A 21,978-nucleotide genomic window follows, 5' to 3' on the forward strand; every position below is an offset into this window, starting at 1 on the left:
ATGAAATCTATATCAGTTCTGAACTCAATTGATAAGTGTAGAGGTGTATCATACTGTGGCGCACTTTCAAAATAAATGGGTTAATCTTTCACCAAATGTGAGCACAGAAAGGAATGTCATGCAAAATGACGTTTAACAATAACTTCAGCTCAGAAATATTTTGAACAATTAAGAAAGCAATGACAATTACATTTTAAAACATGGAGGGGAAAGAATGTAAGAACATTCTTTGCCATAAAAGCAGCTTTTACCTCTAGTTGAGAGTAACCAATCTCACAGTAATCACATGGTATTTAACTAAATTAAAAGACTCTTCCTGATGCCAGTAATCATATAATCCAGTCATCATATAATCACAAAATGTTAGAGCACAAGAAAAAACCATTTGGTTTGCTGAAGAGATGCATAACATTACAATTTTGCTTATGGTGTTAATTACCAAGGAAATCACCATTTTTTCATTAAAACAGCAATTCAGGTCAATCGTTTTCATTTATTCAATTTTAAAATCTGTTTTTTTTTCCTTCATTCAATTAGATAATTTGCCATTATCCCAAAGGGCAATAGGTATTTTTCTCTATTAGAGAGACAAATGATTTTTTTATAGTTTTTTTCATTCATTCATGGGACATGGGCATCGCTGGCTGACCATTCCCTAGTTGCCTGAGGCAATTGAAAGTCAATCACATTACTATGCCTTTAGAGTCACATATAGCCAGACCTGGTAAGGACGGCAGATTTCCTTTCCTGAAAGACAGTAGTGAACCAGATGGTCTTTTCCGACAATTGACAATGGTTTTGTGGTCACCAGTAGATTCTTAATTCCAGATATTTATTTTTACTGAATTCAAATTCCACCATCTGCTTTGGCAGGATTCAAACCTGGGTCCCCACATCATCAGCCGAGTTTCTGGATTAGTAGCCTAGTGATAATTGCACTGGACCATCGCCTCCCTAATGCATACCACTCTGCAAACCTAGGGCAAGGCAATGAGGTAGGCCTCTATGAACAACAAAAGCTGGTTTGGGGAATGAACCTGCATTGCTGGCTTTATTCTGCATTGCACTCTACAAAACACCCTTATAATATTCCAGCAACAGTACTGAAGACTTGTGCTCCAGAAGTTGCCACCCACTAGCCAAGCTGTTCCAGTACAGCTACAACATTGACATCTACCCAAAACTGTGGAAAATTACCCAGCTATGTGCTGTACATAGAAAAACCACCACCCCATCAGCCTAGTGTCAATCATTAGCAAGGTAATGGAAGGGCTGATCAACAGTGCTATCAAGCACATATACTTAGCAATAACCTGCCCACTGATGCGCAGTTGCCTCATTACAGCCTTGGTTCAAACAGGGACAAGGGCAATTAGAGATGGGCAACAAATGCTGAGCTCAGCAGCAATGCCCACAACAGATGATTGAATAAAAACTCTAGCTGTGTAGCTTCCTGAGCTAACGGACCCAATATACCAGGTCCTCAAACACGTGGGCAGGTAAATGACCATCCCCTTCTACTTTGGGGAAGGCGATGGCCTAGTGGTATTATCGCTAGAGACTATTAGTTCAGAAACTCAGCTGATGTTCTGGGGACCTGGGTTCAAATCCCACTATGGCAGATAGTGGAATTTGAATTCAGTTTTTAAAAATCTGGAATGAAGAATCTACTAATGACCGTGAAACTGTTGTCAATTGTCGGAGAAACCCATCTGGTTCATTCATGTTCTTTAGGGAATGAAATCTACCATTCCTTACCTGATCTGACCAACACGCAACTCCAGAGCCACACAGCAATGTGGCTGACTCTCAACTGCCATCCAAGGGCAGCTAGGGTTGGGCAATAAATGCTGGCTAGCCAGCGACGCCCATGTCCCACAAATGAATGAAATAAAAAAAGAATGCTGCTCTGGTGACAATACACAAACTTGAGTTGATTTTCCTTCAGCTTTCCATGAGGAAAAGTGACTAGTGGGTAAAATTATTGGAATAGCAACATGAATCAACGACAAAACACATTAGGCAGGAGCCATTTATCATATGCACTATAAAACAAAATGTTGTATAGCTATGTTTTCACCCAAGGGTTTACACTACACAATATCAAAACCTCTGATGGACTGTTCACCAGCCACTTGGTAATTGAGTTCTGAAGACCATCAGGCTTTCTCAGTTCAATATATCTGGTGTTGATTTGATGTTCTTTCCTGTCAATTCAATCTATTAATTCTTTGTTGAATTCTCTTCAGCTCCAGTTGTGACTGACTAATTTTAAAAAAAGTGTTGTAGCTTCATTGCTCTCTGGCCTCAAGATGCAACGTGATTTTTTTAAAAACAAATCTCTGGACAACCAGACTTGTTTTGTCTTTTTTGTTGTTCAACCTTATTGGATCTTAATTTTAAATCAGAGCTTTCAGTAGTGTCAGTTTTTGCTTTTATCTAAAGATGTCTAAATTTGAATGTTTAGCATTTCTTCTCTGATGGCCAGAGAACTGACAGTTTGCCGTCCGAATACTTTGTCTCTCATTAAACAGTAAATGTCATTACAACTAATTAGGAACCAAAATATAAGGCTGCTGCCACTTGAATTTCTGTTCCATTTGTTTTTACACAAGTGAGGGTCACGACAAAACAATGCTAATTCTCATTTTGAAAATGGAGGTCTTTCCTAGATGATCACATGCAGTAGCCAGTGTGATATGAAAGTGTGTGATTCTTTAAAAGCAGTACTTGTGAAGCTATGTTGCATTCAATCCAGAACTGGCCAAGATTCTGACCCTCTGCCAAGATCCCACTGGGAATTTCACTCTTTGATATTGCACCTAAAGCACCCCGAATCACAATCATGAACTTCCCACGTCACTTTGTAAGCAGGTAATAATCAAAACAAGCACTGAACCAAGAAGCTAAGGATTGGAAGTAGTAACTTCATGCTTGGTCAAAGATTTAGCAATTGAGAACGTTTTCAAAAAGGACAAGTTAACAGGATCAAGGCAACGAGAGTCCTGGCATCAATAGCTAGACGAAGTGAGGGAGTAGATTCAATATTTCCTAAGAGTTTGCATTGAGCGTCTAAATCAAAGTCCTTAATTTTAAAAAAAATTGGAAATAGTGCGAGGTCAGCAATGAGCCAAGAGTACTCAACTGAATGAAATTTGGCACCTCAGCTTTCCTGGATCAACACAGAGTTCAACAATTTCAGATCACAACTATACTTCCCAGGTTTTTCCAACAGTAATGTTGGTGATGATACTGCTATTCCCATTTACCTTTCTACCAGACCTGAATTTTGCTTTTAAGCCCATCACCATCTCCTTTTACTGTCATCATTTAATATCTGCTGCTTTCCACACCAACTTAGACTCTTCATTTTAGTTCACCCACCCAGACCCGCCTCTATTTTCTCTAAAACCTGTTACACCTCTAACTTGTCCCGATTCTAACAAAATGCCGTCAAGCTGAGATATTAACAGTGGGCCTCTCTCTCTCCCTACAGTCACTGGTCTGATCCGCTGACTATTTCCCAAAATTCGCCGGAATTCTACCGCCCCACCTGCCACAGAATCGCGGCAGACAATGTCCGTTGACCTCGGGTGGGATTTTCTGGTCTCTGGTCGAGCAAAGCTGTAAAATTCCATCCATTATCTTTTTTTGTTTCAGATTGTCAGCATCTGCATTCTTTGTTTTGGGACACTCAGCTGAGTGGAGTGCAAAGCAGATTCACTAAGTTGATTCCAGAGTTGAGAGGGTTGGCTTATGAGAAAAGACTGAATAGTCTGGGACTACACCCTTTGGAATTCAAAAGATTGGGTGGTGGGAGGATCTTACAGAAACATATAAAATTATGAAAGAAATAAATAAAATAGAAGCAGAGAGGTTGTTTCCACTGGCAGGTGAAGCCAGGACTAGGGGCACAGCCTCAATATAAGGGGGAGCAGATTTAGGACTGAGTTGAGGAGGAATTTCTTCACACAGAATCGTGAATCTGTGGAATTCCCTACCCAATCAAGCAGTTGAGGCTGCCTCATTGACTGTTTTTAATGCAAGGATACAGATTTTTGAACAGTAAAGGAATCAAGGGTTATGGTGGGTGAGTAAGTCAGTGGGGCTGGGTCCACGAAAAGATCAGCCATGATCTTATTGAATGGCGGAGCAGCCTCAAAGGACCTGATGACTTACTCCTAGTTCTTATATCTGTTCCAGACTGATATCAGTTTCCCAGCAAGGAACCACTGCTTCCTTTCCTTCAACCAATCTCCTATCCATTTTACCTTACATTCTCACTACTTTTCATGCATTGCCAGGCATTTTGGGACCTCTGCTGGTCATGAGAAATGCTATAAAAATGCAAGTCTGTTTTTCTCTTTTACATTGCAGCTCCAAGTCAAGAAGAATCTGAAACGTGAGATTGATCTAAGTGGAAAGTGCATCAATGCACTAGCAGAACAGAGATCTATCTAAATCTACCCTTTAATGTACATGGTACAAATTATCTACTCCAAAATCAATACAGGAAAGAAACAACTCAGGTTTTAGATTAAAATCTAATGCATGCTCACGGGTGGCATAAACTATTGCAAAATTTACATTTTTTTAAAGAATATCAAAATGCTACATCGAAAACATGCATTTCTCTTTGGTTAATTCTTGACACATTAGAGAGACAGGCTATTTTCCCCTCCTGCAAGGTATGAATGAACGAGGTTTACTAATGAGGGTTACAAACTAATAAGATTCGATTTGATCCCTATTTACCTAATCTACATTCACAGCTGGTGTTGTTCCACCAGTAAGGATTAGAATTACAATTAACCATCGCCACCATTTATGAATGAGAATCTCAGAAGTGGGGACTGGCCAGATGTAGCCCTGTAACAAGATTTACTCTCCAGTTCCCCAATTTGCAGTTTAATGGCTTGGTCCATAATGTGGTAAATTTATGTTTACCTGGTTGAATCTAGTGAATCCTAAACAGTGTGAGAATTGATCAGATGCAAGCCTGCGTGTTATTTATATAATAATTTAATACAAAGATTAATGTATGGTAGATTTATAACTTTATTTCAGACATTTAAAATCTGAACACAATTAAATTTTGTATAAAAAGTAGATTAAATGAAGTATTCCTGTAAATGTGATGTATAAATTACAATGCAACTATTGAATTATTTAATAAAGATATCAAATAATATTAAATATGCAACAATTTTGAAATTAGCATATTTTAAGCAATATTTATATTCCAACTTTCTCAATAAAATAACCAAAGCATTAACTAAGTTTATATGCCACCCTGGACACTTCTATATAAAAAAAAATTTCATGGGAATGAGAGTCATTGGCAAGGCCCTCGCAAATTAACTTAAACATTAGGCACAATCTTACCAGCCATTCATACCATGCTCTTGCAGTTAGAGAATTTGGCACCCTGCCAAATCCCCATTCACTGTAGTGGGATGGGGAAATCCCGTGAACAGTCGTAACAGTCCAGCCAAAGACTTCACATTCCATAGTCTACAGTGTATAGGAGGAATAAAATGTGACTTCCAATTTTATCATTCTGCTCTCAAACATATCACTTGGAATGGAGTGAATTGCAATATGCAAGTTACTATTATGGGAGAAACCAAGCAGTCATTGTAGGTATTGTGTGATCCCATTGATAGTATTGAGGTGAAAGACTAGTTAATCTGTTTTGATGGTACTGGTCAAGGGACAAACTTTGGCCAGGACAGGAAACATCCTCCTTCTCTTGGACTACTGCTATGGAACACTTTGATGACCATGTCTAACATAGCCTGCTCTCTGGTTTGCTCTACAATGTGCCACTCTAAGAAACTGCCCCAAAAACTACTCCTCAAGCTCATCTTCAAGGCGCTCTTTGCCAATCTGATTCATCCAATCCACATGTTGATTAAAATCACCCATTATTATAGTGCTTTTCTTGCAAGCCTCCATTAATTCTTCCTGTATATACATCCTATTCTCACACCATCATTACTGTTGGGGAGACCGATAAACTAATCCCACAAAATTGACTACCTCCCTTCTCAAACCAATTCTACACATTGATCTTTAGAACTAAGGTCATTTCTCACTGTTGCACAATGTCATCCTTCTCTTAGCTTGCTGTCTTCTAAAATGCCAAGTGCACTTGATTATTCAGGCCCCAGCATTGGTCACCTTGCAGCCATACCTTTGTGCGGGCTATCAGGTCATACATATTTATTCCTAGTGGAGCTGACAATTCATCTCTTTTGTTGTGGAATACTATGGGCTTTAGTTCTGTGTTTTTTTTTTACTATCTTTGTGAACTCTGGTCTTATCTGTTCTGATACTCCTAAGTTTTTACACTCTGATCCCCTTCCTGAGATGCACTTATTGTATTTATTGCTATCTTTCCCTCTTGACTTGTCCTTTCTCTTCAATTTGCCACATTTTATTTCACATAATTCCACCCCCACCACCACCCACTATTAGCTTCAAGCTGTGATGTGGAGATGTGGGCGTTGGACTGGGGTGGGCACAGTAAGAAGTCTCAACACCAGGTTAAAGTCCAACAGATTTATTTGGAATTACGAGCTTTTGAAGCACTGCTTCTTCATCAGATAATGACTCACCTGATGAAGGAGCAGCACTCCAAAAGCTCATGATTCTGAATAAACCTGTTGGCCTTTAACCTGGTGTTTGAGTCTCCAAGCTTCAAGCTGAACAAGTTCTATGTTCACGAATGAAGCATGTCTTTTTTTTTATTTTTCACACCCCACAATGGTATCAAGCCACTCCAAGTCATATAACACAGATCAAGTGTTCCTTTTCTTTACCTTAGTATAATTGTATTCCAACAACAAATGCAATCTCTAACCAGGGATCAGTTTTCTGGGCTTTTGGGGGCGCCATGTATTTATGGCATTAATCAATTAGATACTGTAATGGATATGAGATTGGGACTTCAGATATCCACTCCATGGAGGTATGCTCCATCAAGCAATCAATGTCCACAACCACAGAAAGCCTGAGGAAGTACTGACATAGCAACACAAAATGGTAAATGTCAAAGAGTTATGCCCTAAAGACATGACTACAGGAAGCACAATGTGATCAGGGTGTGGTCAACTGTGGATATTGATGTCCATGGGTTTAATAAGTTACTTTGCATGGAACACAGGGCAGCCCAAAAGGTTAAACTTTTAGGCATTTCTACAAGGCGGGGTTATTATCATTCTTTCAAATTTGTTAGAGTGAAAATTGGCCAGAAAGGAGGCAATTTCTAAATGGCATTGGCTGGATTATCATATCCTTCTGACTCACAAGGACAGTTTTAATGCAGAAAACTGGTTTGGCTTCGAAGGAAGATGGAGGAGAACTCAAAACAGAACTAACATTGAACCCTGGTAATGTTATAATCTTTGTATCAGCAGCAACACATTACAAAATCCTGTTTCTTGACGTAGACATTCATAATAGGCATGACATTTGCTTAATGCCAAACTTGAATCCAGAAAGATCTGGATCAGAGCAGTCGAAAACATCACTGGTCTTTCATCGCTTCAAGCTGCTTTTTTGCCCCAACAGCCCAGGTAAAAAAAGATCAAAGCAAAAGAGATTCAGGACACTAGCAAGATAGCAAGTTGGTGAGAAAAAGTTAATATCAAATTTAGAAATTTAAAATATCAAGTATAAAAGGAAAAACTGGGGGATGAATTCCACAAATTCGAATTAGAGGAGTACAAAAAAAGGTTCTGATTTTTCTAAAGATTTGCAAACATTTGTGATACTGGGTTATCATTTGGCATGGTGCAACCTCTTACACTTACCACAATCTGCTGCCACAATTCTGTATTTTAAAATGTGGTGAAAACAGCAAATCCGATGATAAATTGTCACAACGACTCATTTGCTCTGCTTATTATTAAATGCCCAAGTCAAAACCACCTTGGCACTTGATGCTTATTTAACAATATCAATAACTGTATTAAATACAGAACTGAACTTATTATAAAAAGCAATTGTATCATTTCCAGCATTTTCTGGGCAACTCATGGAAGGATAAAAATCAGAAATGTGTAGTAATCTCAAAGCCAAAACTCAGGTATGTTGGCAATCATCAAACAATGTTGCTGACTCAGAATGAAAGACAGTCGCATGCCTGAACATGTTCATTATGTGAGGTAACTGTGGTAGGATGCCCAGAGCTCTGCTTCAAGAGTGCTTACATGGGTGGCATGAAGGCTCTATACATGGAATACTCACACCTGGGAGACACTAACTGATGACAGAGGGAAATGGCGATTTTGCCTTTGAGCCAGTGTGACGATCAGGGGCTACCTCAGCTTGATAACAGCAGCCAACACCAAAAACAACGCACAACTTCTGAGAACAATTTCTCATGTGGCAAAACCTGCCTCTCAAAGATTGTTCCCTTCAGGCATCTGACAAAATGCACCACATGAAGCTACACATTGTCCAATAGGTTTGATTTACTGCATATCCATTATCTTACTCAGATGGACGGATGATGATGACATACCTTATGCTAGAAATATACATATATTTTTAAATAACATGATGGAAACAGAGCAGTGGACATAATGGTTCACTTTCTTGCTACATTAATATTGATTTGATTTATTATTGTCACATGTATTAGTAGACAGTGAAATGTATTGAATCTTGCGTGCTATACAGACAAAGCATACCATTCATAGAGTACATAGGGGAGGAGGAAAGGAGAGGGTGCAGACTATAGTGTTACTATCATAGCTAGGGTGTAGAGAAAGATCAGCTTAATATATGGTAGGTCCATTCAAAAGTCTGATGGCAGCAGATGGGAAGAAGCTGTTCTTGAGTCAGTCGGTATGTGATCTCAAACTTCTGTATCTTATTCCTGATGGAAGAAGATTGGTGAGGCCGCAGCTGGAGTACTGTGTGCAGTTTTGGGCGCCGCACCTGTGCAAAGATATTTTGGCCTTGAAGGGAGTGCAGAGGAGGGGGAGATCTCATTGAGTTGTAATAAGATGATGAATGGGATGGATAGGATAGAGGTGGAGAGACTCTTCCCGCTCAAAAAAGACAGTAGGACTAGGGGGCACAGCCTCAAGATAAAGGGGGGGGCGGTTTAGAACGGAGTTGAGGAGGAACTTCTTCACTCAAAGGGTGGTGAATCTCTGGAATTCTCTGCCCGTTGAAGTGGTGGAGGCTGCCTCGCTAAATATTTTTAAGACGCGGGTTGATGGGTTTTTGATAAGAGAGGGGATTAAGGGTTATGGGGAGAGGGCGGGAAAGTGGAACTGAGCCACGACAGATCAGCCATGATCTTATTGAATGGCGGGGCAGGCTCAAAGGGCTAGATGGCCTACTCCTGCTCCTATTTCTTATGTTCTTATGTTCTTAAGAGAGTATGTTCAGGGTGTGTGGGGTCCGTAATTATGCTGGCTGTTTTTCCAAGGCAGTGGGAAATGTAGATGGCACTAATGGATGGGAGGTTGGTTTACATGATGGACTAGGCTACATCCACAACTTTGTAGTCTTGTGTGGTCTTGGTCAGAGCAGGAGCCACACCAAACCAAGAAATGATGCTTTCTATGGTGCATCTGTAAAAATTGGAGAGAGTAGTAACGGACATGCTGAATTTTCTTAGCTTCCTGAGAAAGTGGAGGCGTTGGTGGGCTTTCTTTACTATAACAGCAATGTGGAGGGATCAGGATATGTTGTTGGCGATCTGGACACCAACTTGAAGCTCTCAACCATTTCCACTTCATCCCTGTTGAGGTAGACAGGGGCATGTCCCCCACTACACTTCCTGAAGTCGATGTTCACTTTACTGAGATTGGGGGAGAGATTATTGTCATCGCATCATTTCACCAGATTCTCTATTTCTTTCCTGTACTCCAAAGTTGGTGCGCTCCATGATTGATGTTAAAATCTACCAATCATGAGAATTAGCAAAATGCAAACTGACTTATCTACTCCAGTAGGTGGTGCTCCTACCTCAGTGTACATATTGCACTGCAGCTCATCCTCCAGTAGGAATACACTGCGACAACATTAATTCGCTGCACTTGTGTTGGGACCTGAAGCCATCTGTTTGCTTTTCAAATAACAGAAAGGCCACTTGGGGACTAGTGTTATTGAAGGGGTTAAAGAACAGAAATGTAAAGACTGGTAAACCGTCAAGAGAGGCAAATCATTTTTTTGTTACAATCTATTGTCATGCAGCAGTAAAAACAGTCTCATGTGGCCAGTCATTAGTCACCTAGATCTATAATGGATTACTGTTCCAGCAACTTTAACAGCTGCATCCCCATCACTCACAGAATTAAACTCAAGGGACTAGTCAATTTAAAAATTGCATGTTTCAAGTGAGCTAAAAGTATTAAAAATTACTTTCAATAGCTGTAATGAACCTCATCAACAGTCTAATGAACTACTTAATATTTAAATGCAATAGGCCATTTATTTTAAAAGATAATGCTTATAGTAAAAGCCCAGAATAAAAGCATGTTGCTTAACAAAAATATGTTACTAATTCAGACAAATGAATAGCGTGAAAGTTCGTGTATTCTGACTTCCTTCAATAAATTGTAACAAGCAAAACAAATGAGTATATGCAGGATAAAATAAAATGTAACCAAGATAAGTAAGGAAGATTTGTGTGGTCCAGTGAATTCATGCCATCCACTAACTCCGAGGATGCAGGCGAAACCAATCCCAATTAAAATCCCATGTGGAATGAGTTTGACCAGATTCAGATTTAGTGGGCTCACTGCGCAACAGTAACTCTAATTTGACTGAAGTGTCACCAAGGGCAATTAGGGACGCAGAATAAATGTTGGCCTTGATAGGGACAGCTACATCCTGATAATTCTCTTCATAAATTAACAAAATCTACTCCCCGAGATGGCAGGAATGGCTGAAGCGCGCATTCTCACAGTAAAATTGTCACATTGGTGAAATAAATCCTGCTTGTGAGATTAAGATGAATCCGTACAGTGCAGAAGAGGCCCATCGAGTTTGCACCAACCCATTATCTCACCCAGGCCCTCTTACAAAGAAGAAAGGAAATTACAGCGCAAGAACAGGCCCTTCGGCCCTCCAAGCCTGCACCGACCATGCTGTCCCACTTAACTGAAACCCCCTACCCTTCCAAGGACCACATCCCTCTATTCCCATCCTATTCATGTATTTGGCAAGACGCCCCTTAAAAGTCACTAGCGTATCTGCTTCCACTACCTCCCCCGGCAACGAGTTCCAGGCAACCACTAATCTGTAAAAAAAAACTGCCTTGTACATCTCCTTTAAACCTTGCCCCTCGCACCTGAAACCTGTGCCTCCTAGTAATTGACTCTTCCACTCTGGGAAAAAGCTTCTGACTATCCATTCTGTCCATGCCTCTCAATCTTGTAGACTTCTATCAGGTCTCCCGTCAACCTTCTTCGCTCCAGTGAGAATGACATTTTCCATGGCTAATCCATTAAAACCTTTGGACTCTAAGGGTCAATTTAACATGGTCAATCCATCTAATCTGCACATTTTTGGACTGTGGGGGGAAACTGGAGCATCTGAAGAAACCCATGCAGACACAGGGAGAACATGCAAACTCTACACAGACAATCATCCAAGGCTGGAATTGAACCCAGGTCCTTGGAGCTATGAGACAGCAGTGTTATTCACTGTGCCGTCACATGAAGGCATATGACTGCAGACAGAGCACAGCAGTTTCAAACTACAGCCTGAAACAGCGCTTGATGCTAATGGTGAACACTTTAAAGTGTTGAATTTCCATTTCCTCATTCTGTACTAGCATCTCTCACTTGTCTCAGTAAAAAATCATTAAACGTTATTTATGAATATATTTTTCTATCTATTGATTATCAGAGAAAGTAAGTAGAAATTGATTAAGTAGCTTCTTGTTGTTAAATGTTACAGTTTTTTTATATTCTCAGTGGTGCTTCCAAACATAATAGTTCATGTAATTAAAGAAAAGTAAAAGCTGAACATATTATTAAAACTCTCTGGGAGAACCTATCATTCATAATGGGAATTAAATCCGGTGAACAAAATGTATTAAAGTACTGTTACAAATGCAAGACATGATAAGGCATTTAAACAATCTTCTTTAACATTAGGTAAAACAGAATATCCTGGAATGGGGATTGTGAAATCAAAATGTACTCTGCCCCAAGATCTGCACATGTGGTTTGATCCTCATGGGAAAAAAGGACCATGTCAAATCCTAAGGAAACAAAATACCAGTTTTCAGACCTTGACACAACAGGGGCAGTTGGTCTTTCTAGACACATACTTAGTGACAAGCAGATAGAGAGAGACCAAAACGGCTGCTCTGTGAGAAGCAGAGGAAAAGACTGTTTCATGTTAGCCACCAGTCAGGATGCCAAGATCTATTTTTCTATCCAAAAAAAAGGACATGTGGAGATTTAAAGGACCCAGGAGTCGTGAGCGTGGTCCTTGTTTTGGAAGCCAGTTTAAGGATATTGAGGAGGCTGAGGAAAGGAACACCTGAAGATGCATTCTGATGTGGCAGGGGGATGGGAGCCTTCTAAAAAGACAAGAGGAATGGGACTTAACCTTCAAGGTTACATTTCTTCTAAGGGTGTGGTGTAACATACAAATGGTTTAATGTATGGAAGCATCTTTTCTGTAGTTTGGTATATTAGATGTGTATTAAGTAATGTTTAGCTGATGTTGATTTTAGTTTTTTGTTATAGTAAAAGTCTTAAATGTAAAACTTTTGTTGTGTAATTATTTTCATTGGTCATTGGGTGAGTACTCATATATCTTTTAAAAGTTAACAGTCACTACATGGTCACAATAATATGCTATTAGCAAACAAAAAAATGGGGCGTACAGATACCAATCCAGCTTGGCATTTTATGTTTAAAGTTTAAGAGGTAACAGGATAAACTGATTTTAGGCAGATTTGAGTGGTGGTTGCAAGATTACTTGTAAAATACATCCTTTCTTAAATAATTAATCATTCTGCAAAGATTATTCAAACATTCATGCCAGCTATACTTCACCTATTTATGGAAAAGGGAATCACTGCTAGTTCACAACAATAGACTAAGATACAGGGTCAGGGAAATTGATAGTTATATGTACTGGTTATTGATACTGTTTTTGCTTTCTCCTTACAACACTATCTCCCCAATCCCCATCTCCCTCACCCCAACAATAAGTGTAAAGAGCTCATGTACTGAATGATCAAGACAACCCAGGCTATTGCTTCTGCCACATTCTTCCTAACCCACCTGGCCAAACTTTCTTTAATGTCCCCTACCTTCCACCTCCATCCCCACTAGCCCGAAACTCATTTCTCTCCTATCTCCTCTCATGCACACTCCAAGCTCATCTTGTCCATGAGACCAACTCCCGTTCACTCAATCCTAATCTCGCTAAACCACTGATCACACAACTACCCCACTGGCCCTTATATTGTCCATATCATAAATGGTTCTCTCCCTTCAGGTGTTGTCCATCCCTCCCTTAAATTCGTTGTCATCACCTCTCCCAAAAGAAAAACAAACATTGGCCCCATCACCCTTGAAAACTAATGTCTTATCTCAAAATACCCTTTCCTCTCCAAAATCCTTGAATGCCTCCCAAATCGGTTCCCATCTTTTCCAGAACTCCATGTTGTAATCCCACCAATCTGTATCCAAATGACTCTCAAAGTCACCAATGTCATCCTGTATAACTGACGAAGGTAAACCTTCCTTCCTCACTATTCCCAACCTGTCCACTGCCTTTGACATAGCTGACCACACCATTCTTGATGGCTCTCCAGTTGGGTGTGACTGCTTTCAGCTGGCTCCGTTCTTACCCAAGTATAGCCAGAGATTAATTTGCAGTAAATTCTCTTCCTGCTCCCACACCATTATTCATGGTGACAAAGGATCTTTCGTTGGCCTCTTCCACTTCTCATTGACATACTGCCCTCAGCTAGATCATCCAAAGACAAAGCATTCATTTTCACATTTTGGCATACAACTCTACTTCACCACTACCTTTCTCAACTCCTGCATTGTTGCAAAATATTCAGACTGCTTATCTGACATCCAGTACCAGATGAGCAAACATTTCCTCCGATTTAATATTGGGAGTGAAGGCTGAAGTCATTCTTTTCGGTTCCCACTCCAAACACCATTCACTAACTATTAATTTCATGCCTCTCTTTAGTGACTGTCCAGGATTAGGCCAGGCTGTTCACAATCTTGGTGTCTTGATCCCAAGACGAGCTTCCAACCTCATGTTTCTGCCATCAATAAGACTCTCTGTTTCCACCTCCATAACATTGCCTGACATCACCCGGCCTCAACACATCTGCTGCTGAAACCTGCTTCCATACCTTTGTTACCACTGGACTTGACAATCCAATGTACTCCTGGCTGGTCTCCCACATTCTGCACTCCGTAACTTTAGGTCATCCAAAACTCTGCTGCCCATGAATTAACTTGTAATAAGTCCCATTCCTCTACTACCCATCCTCAATCATGAGCAATGGCTCCCATTTTTAAAAATTCTCATCCTTGTTTTCAAATCCCTCGTCCCTCCTCATCTCTGTGACCTCTTCCAGCCACACAGCCGTCCAAGATATCTGCACACCTCTATTTCTGGCCTCATGCATATTCCTAATAATAATCAATCCACCATTGGTGACTGTGCCTTCAGTTGCCCAAGCTCTGGAATTCCTTTCCTGCAGCTCTCTAACTCACTTTCTTCAATTCACTACCCAAAACCTACTTTTTTGATGAAACTTTTGATCATCTGATCTAATAAGTCCTTATGGGGCTCAGTATCATAGCTTGTGTTATAATGGGGTGGTGTGATGGTATTGTCACTGGACTAATAGCCCAGAGATCCTAGGGTAATGCTCTAGTAACCCTGATTCGAATCCCACCATGGTAGGTATTGAAATATAAATTCAATTAAAAAAAAATCTGGAATTAAAAAACTAATGATGACTAAGAGACCATTGGCCATTGCTTCACTAATATCCTTCTGGAAATCTGCCATCTGCACCTGGTCTGGCCTACATGTGACTCCAGATCTAATGAAATGTCCTGGCAAGCCATTCAGTTGTAACAAACATCTAATGAAAATTGGATTAGGAATGAAGCTGGGTGAACCCATGGCATCGACCTTGACACCAGATATAACGGCAATCTTAGCCCTGTCAACCCTGCAAAGTCCTCCTCACTATTGGGAGCTTGTGCAAATTCAGGAGAACAGTCTCACAGCCTAGTTAAGTAACATAGAACATAGAACATTACAGCGCAGAACAGGCCCTTCGGCCCACGATGTTGCGCCGACCAGTTACAAAAACAATGACCCACTAGCCTATACCAATCCCTTTTCGTCCATAAACCTATCCATAGATCTCTTAAACGCCCCCAAACTAGGCGCATTTACAACTGCAGCAGGCAGGGCATTCCAATCCCTCACCACCCGCTGAGTAAAGAACCTACCCCTGACATCCGTCCTGTAGCTACCCCCCCTTAATTTAAAGCCATGCCCCCTCGTGCTAGCTTCCTCCATCCAAGGAAAAAGGCTATCACTATCCACCCTATCTAAACCTCTAATCATCTTATATGTTTCAATAAGATCCCCTCTTAGCCGCCTTCTTTCCAACGAAAACAACCCTAAATCCCTCAGTCTCTCCCTCAGCCAAGCTCATGGAATCATACCTTACAGATAACATTCCAGAATCTACCATCACGTCCTTTGGGTATGTCCTATCCCACTGGCTATATCACTGTTCCTTCACTGTCGCTGGGTCAAAATCCTGGATCTCGCGCCCTTACAGCACTGTGGGTGTACTTATGCCAATTGAACTGCAGCAGTTCAAGCAGGCACCTCACCACCACCTTCAAGGGCAATTAGGGATAGGCAATATATGCTAGCCTAGCCCACGATACCCGCATACCATGAATAAATAAAAAGAAATGCTTCTGTGAAGTATCTTGGGATTTTTCATTAGGTTAAATATTCATAGCGGTCGTTTGTAGCTATAAACAAAATTTTAACTTCCTATTTCAATAATGGCCTTGTGACATTCTACCTTAATATTTATGGGTAAAGGCAGAATCCCAATCCAATTTCTATGAGTCAACAACTTACAACCGGGGTTCCAAAAGAATAAGCTTTTACATGTATCATGTTAAAATCCATTCATTATATCTTCATTAACGATTGTGTATTATGTCAAAACAAATATTGTGAAGATTGTATGTACATGAATTACAAAGAAAGGAAACCTCCAGGGCAACAATTAAGTTCTGTTTGTAATCTTAGAGCTACAGATGAATGGCATGAAATATAACATTTTATTTCAAAGCTGTGCCTTACATAGGACTGACAATCGATTGGCTCAATTACCTTTCCAGCAAGGACTTGGGTTAACATCCATTGTGACTGATCAGATTAATGTTTCTTCATTTTGCTCAATAGAGGCTCCAAGTCAAGATTTTTAGGACAGACCTAATTTTCAGTGATCTCAGTACAGCATAGGACTAATTGGTTCTGAGCTGAGAACATTATTCAGAATAATTCTTATGGCTTGAGTAAAGACTTGTGAAATAGGAAGGTTCTCTAATATAGGAATATTGGATAGGACCATATGAGGTGCAGAAATAGCTGTGGACTGTACAACTATATTTTTAAACAATTAATTAAGAACATTTAAAGATTTTTTTCATACAAATACAAAACATTGAAACTAGAATAGAAACTAGAACAACGAAAATTAAGAAACGTGTAAAATTCTAATAGGATTAGAAAGGGTAGGTGAAGAAAGAATGTTCCCAATGGTGGTGGTGGTGGTGGGGCGGGAAGGTTGTCCAGAACTAGGCGTCATAGTTTGGAGGATAAGGGTCAACTTTTTAGGATGGAGGTGAGAAAAAAATTCCTTCACCCAGAGGGCGATGAATCTGTGGGATTCACTAGCAAAAAGTACCTGAGGCCAAAACATTGTGTGATTTCAAAAAGGAATTAGGCCTAGCTCTTGTGGCTAAAGGGATCAAGAAATATCGGGGGAAGGATATTGCCTTTTCTTGAAAGGATATTGAATTTGATGATCAGTCATGATCAAAATGAATGATGGAGTAGGTTCAAAGGGCTGAATGGCCTACTCCTGGTTCTATTTTCTATGTTTCTATGAGCCTTAATTTGTACATAACTGTTGATTTGAGCATTAACATTCATTATACTCACACTCCTCAGATCAGTCCACCCAGTTTTACCATGGGTTACATTCCTGGTTTCCCAACCATTTCCATTATTGACGTGTTGTTCATCCTATTTACTGATTTTTTTTTAAATGTGGTTGTGCCTTTGCCTCATCTTGGTGCACACAACATTCAAAGCAGTTTAAACAGGAAAAGGTGATCAATATTTTGCTACCTACAGTAACTGAAAAATTTTTTATTCCTTCAACCCTCTTTATGCTCTGTTGATTTCAGTTGCTGAAATGTATATTGATGTTTCCCATGAACATTCACCAATTGCTTTTAGAAACAAAAGTGATACTTTATGCCAAAACAAATTGACATAACAAGAAATTTATTTGAGGAGAATATTGTTGGGATTGCCTGTTGTTTCATATAATGTTAAAAGAATCCTAGTAGCTAATTTTATCAGCCTATCCGATTGGTAACATCTTGATATTGCGATATAAACAGACATGACAACACGTCATATGTGGCATTTACTTTAGCTGTGAGTTATAGTTATTAACTGCCATGCTTTCAGCTTACTATATGCTATGTCATTTCTTCTGGAATGGTGCATTTCAACATGCCAGGGCACCTTCATTACTGTTGAGCTTGGAGTCTCGACCAGCAATCCAGTTGCCTACATGGAGAGGCTGATAAGACAACCTAGATAAAAATTTACATATGATAAAGAGAAAAATTAAGCCAATTCAGTTCATGTGTAAATTTAGGAGTTCCTCTTTTACTTGCTCATCATAGAAATGTATCATAGGACCCAGTTAGGTCACTTTGGAAAGGCAAAATCCTGCAGATGGTGGAATCTGAAACACAAACAGAAAATGCTGGAAAATCTCAGCAGGTTTGACAGCATCTGTACAGAGCGAACAGAATCAACATTTCAAGTCAGGATGACCCTTCGTCAGATTACTTTGATGGTTGAAATGGCTAGACCAGTGAATTTGTTGAGTTGTATTTTTGATTACGAGTCAGTTGACAGCTCCCATGATCTTCTGACTTACATAGCTCTACCATCAAAGCCACTGGCCTCAGAGTACTTGCCCATGTTATAAGCTTTGCTCCAGCATCCTTCAGTGTGAACCAGAGGTCTTGGCTGATTATCTTCTGATTACTTTCTTGTGAATCCTCTACTTTCCAAATACCCCTCACAGCCTGCTCCAATATAATTCCAAGCATACATGCTCTCTCTGGTATTTCCCATAATGTAGAGAGGGAGCACCATTGTCAGTTATATCTAAGCATTGTCAGCATGAGCCAGTATCAAAGGCTGTCATTAGGAAATGAATGACAACAGTGAGCTACCACAGACTTAGCCAATGCAAGTAGCTCTTCTACCCTTGTATTAAAGCAGTTTAGATGTTTGAAAAAAAAATTGCAGGGCGATATGAACAAAGTGAATGAATAAATGGGAATAATTGCCTAGTTCGTTAAAAGGGACAGTACAGGTATGATGGGTCAAATAGCCTCCTGTGCTGTATGTTTCAAGATAACAGAAGTATCCAAAGATGTGCAGGTTAGGTGCATTGGCCATGCTAAATTGCCCCTTAATGTCCCAGGATGCATAGGTTAGAGGGATTAGCAGGGTAAATATGGGGGGGTTATGGTGATAGGGGAGATTGTCATCGTGCAGACTCGATGGGCCTCCTTCTGCACTGTAGTGTTTCTATGATTGAATCAGATACAGCAAATGTCCCGAATGTATGGCAAGACTTAGTGTGAAAGTAGAAGATGAGAATGTTCCACAACTGTCCGTAATAAGCAAGGACCAGGAGTATCACTTTTTCTTTCAAATCATTAAATTCTGTTCATTATTCCACTCATGTCTCCTACCCTAGTTTGCTCATAATGAATTCAGGAAAAACATCTTCACCCAGAGAGTGATTACAATGTGAAACCGGCTTCCGTGTGAAATTGTTGAAGTGAATAACAGATGAATTTAAGGGGAAGCTGGATTACCACATGGAAAGGAAGAGAAAGATTTGCTGATAGGATGAGATGGGAGGTGGCTTGGTGCATAATCACAGACATAGATCAATTGGACTGTGTGGCCTGTCTCTACATTCCAAATAAACTAGCTTGATGTGCCTTTACACAGCAGCTTAATCAAAAATGCAAGAAACTTGCTAAATTAAACAGAATTCCACATGTAATAATTTCAGGAATGTATAATTCAGCACCAAAATGTCTTAGGAGAAACCAGATAAAGCCACAGTTTTAAATTTACATTTTCTAACACTCAACAGGTATTGGCAAGTGTTTGAATTTAAAATCCTGCTTCTCAAACTATTTGCCTTCATTCTAGCTAATTCCCAACAGATAATTCATTGTCGCTGTCATTAAGCTCTTTGTTATATTCCTAACACACTCCCGACACCTGAAGTGAATCTTTGTACAAAGAACAACTTTTGGAAAGGCAAGAGCGTGATTTCAGAAGGTATTTTAAATTAGCTAAACGCGCAGCACGTTCCTTAATTTTTTTTGCTTCGCCCCGTAAACCGCCCACAAATGGAATATTTTATCCTACAAGGACAACATTCCCTGAAATGCCTGATTAGGACTTGTGACCCGACAGTGAACCAACGCACTGGTTAGCAAAAGATTCCCAAAATAACCTCCTGCGCCATCTCCTGACAGCAAATGGAATTTTTAACCATGTTTGAGAGCCCAATTTCCACATACAGCTCGGAATATCTACTGCGCCCTGCACTGGGTGTACACTGGTGGAGAGCAGCGTTTGCATTCAAGTGGTATTCCTTCCGAAGGGAAATGATGAGGTGCACCAGGGTGAATGAATTCTGGTTCCTTCCTGAGAAGATTTAAATACACATGAACCAAAGTTCACGCAGAGTTAAGATGTGTTGCGACCCCTTGTTTTTAGGGGCATTCTGCACTCGCTAAAGTCGGGAAACCAACTTGGTGAGGGTCGGTTGCCGGGACCGAACCATGCTTAGCTGTAAAGTTGGCTACCTGAGACGCATTGCTCCGAGAGTGGGTGTTAGAAACAGCTTCCCTTCCCCCCACCCACTCACCCAAACCTTGGTGCCAATGCTTGGCACACCCAGAGTTTGGACACACTGTGAAATGCTACCAGTTGGAGAATGTCTTTTGAAATTCTGACAGAGGAAGGGAAAAGGGAGGAATTTAGACCTTGTATTCAGTGGCCATCATCATGTATTTTTTTTAAAAAAAATACCCGCCACGGAAATGGCCAAGTTGTTTAAATGAGGGTTTCAGCATCAATTGTTGGTCAGTTTCCCCGGGGACTTCTGAAAGTGAGTGGTGTGGTGCAGCGTATGTGACTGATTTGATGTAATTAAAGGAATGATGGAGAGTGGGGAGAGGTCATCGATTTGAAACAAAGACAGAAGTGCGCTGCGAGCCGATAAAACACGGGTGCAGGTGGAATGGGATGGAAGTCGTGCTATTCATTTAGCTAAAGTCACGCATTCAGTTAAACGTTGAAGCTCAGAGCCGTGCTATCCGTGCACAATCTGCCATCTCCTCTATTTTAGACACACAACTACATATCTGTGCCCACATTCGGCTTACTAAAGTGTAAGCTCCTCTCCCCCCACCCCCCGCTGGTTAACCCCTTGATCGCCAGCTTAACATAACAACCCAAATTTATCCGCCAGAACCAGGCATTAGTCACCAGAACACAACTAAGCAAAACCACACATCTGCAATTATACATTAAGTTTATCCCACCATATGATTTTTTTTCTCACTCTCTCCCCCTCCACCCTTTAATACTAATTCCCCCAAAAACATTCCAGTGTTTTGAGTGACAGAGGCAGCAGGTCATATTGCAAGTGGATCCGTTACACTTTTCCAGGCGCTATGATTTCATCCATCCGGAATTTCACAGCCAAAAATTGGGGGGTGGAGGGGGTGAAAACACACTGTTTATTAGAAATTGAGGGGAGTTGAAAATCGCAACGCAATATTGGAATCTGGGGTCTAATTGAACTTCTCTTCCACCCACCTTACCCTTTCCCTGTCGCCAGGGAGGTGGTGGGGAAGGGGGGGGCTGGAATTTGGAAAAGGGAATATCCAGGTTAAGCAGGAATAGATTTCCCCGGCAAAGAGTGGCGGAATTCTTACAGATGTGTAAAGAGACAAGAGACGCTTCAAACCGTGTTGTGTTAAAAGTGGCTGTCAGAATCCAGCCTGCATTATTCAGTCTGGGGGCATTCCGCCTCACGCGGGTTTAATTCCTGTATTTTCTCTGGGATAATTGGGGAGGAAGAGGGGGGAGCGGGAATGAGGAATGGCACGGACTGCAAAGTATTAGAATAGTCTTTCCTTACCTGAACGAGAAGGAAACCCAGCGTTAGTTGAGTTTTGTGCTCCATGTCTGCCGCCTATAAGCTCCTGTAGGTTTCATTCATGCGCTGGCGAGCAGAGTGCATATTTTTATATACAGCCGAGCTTGAGGCTGGCTTGAAATCCAGCCAACTTCTCAAATAGATCTGCAGCATCATCGCTAAAACGCTGGGCGCCTACTTGAGACTCCAACCAATGGCTTTTCAGAGGATTCCGTACAAAAGCACCACTGTGAGAATTCAGGGAAGGGCGGGGGGGGGAGAGAAATATATTAACGCTCTTACCGCTGAAGAGATGCGTTTAGCACCTGGGACATTTATGGTGAACATTTAGTGTTAGCTGGCCCGCTTGATTTCCCTTCTGGCCGCACAGGACGGTGCGGCTGACAATCGACCTTAACTGT

The 21,978-nt window shown here is 40.7% G+C and overlaps 1 protein-coding gene across 1 annotated transcript in view; it reads right to left on the bottom strand.

The window, feature by feature from the left end:
* Positions 1–21,693, bottom strand: part of cdh13 (cadherin 13, H-cadherin (heart)) — a 971,374-nt gene extending 949,681 nt beyond the window's left edge. The window contains exon 1 of the mRNA XM_080186753.1: positions 21,560–21,693. Coding sequence (XP_080042879.1) covers positions 21,560–21,604 — 45 coding nt within the window. The 5' untranslated portion in view covers positions 21,605–21,693. The remainder of the gene's footprint in view (positions 1–21,559) is intronic.
* Positions 21,694–21,978: the final 285 nt, after the last annotated feature.

This window comes from Carcharhinus amblyrhynchos, chromosome 4 (assembly GCF_965287045.1).
Source record: "Carcharhinus amblyrhynchos chromosome 4, sCarAmb.v2.hapA, whole genome shotgun sequence".
NCBI classification, from domain to species: domain Eukaryota; kingdom Metazoa; phylum Chordata; class Chondrichthyes; order Carcharhiniformes; family Carcharhinidae; genus Carcharhinus; species Carcharhinus amblyrhynchos.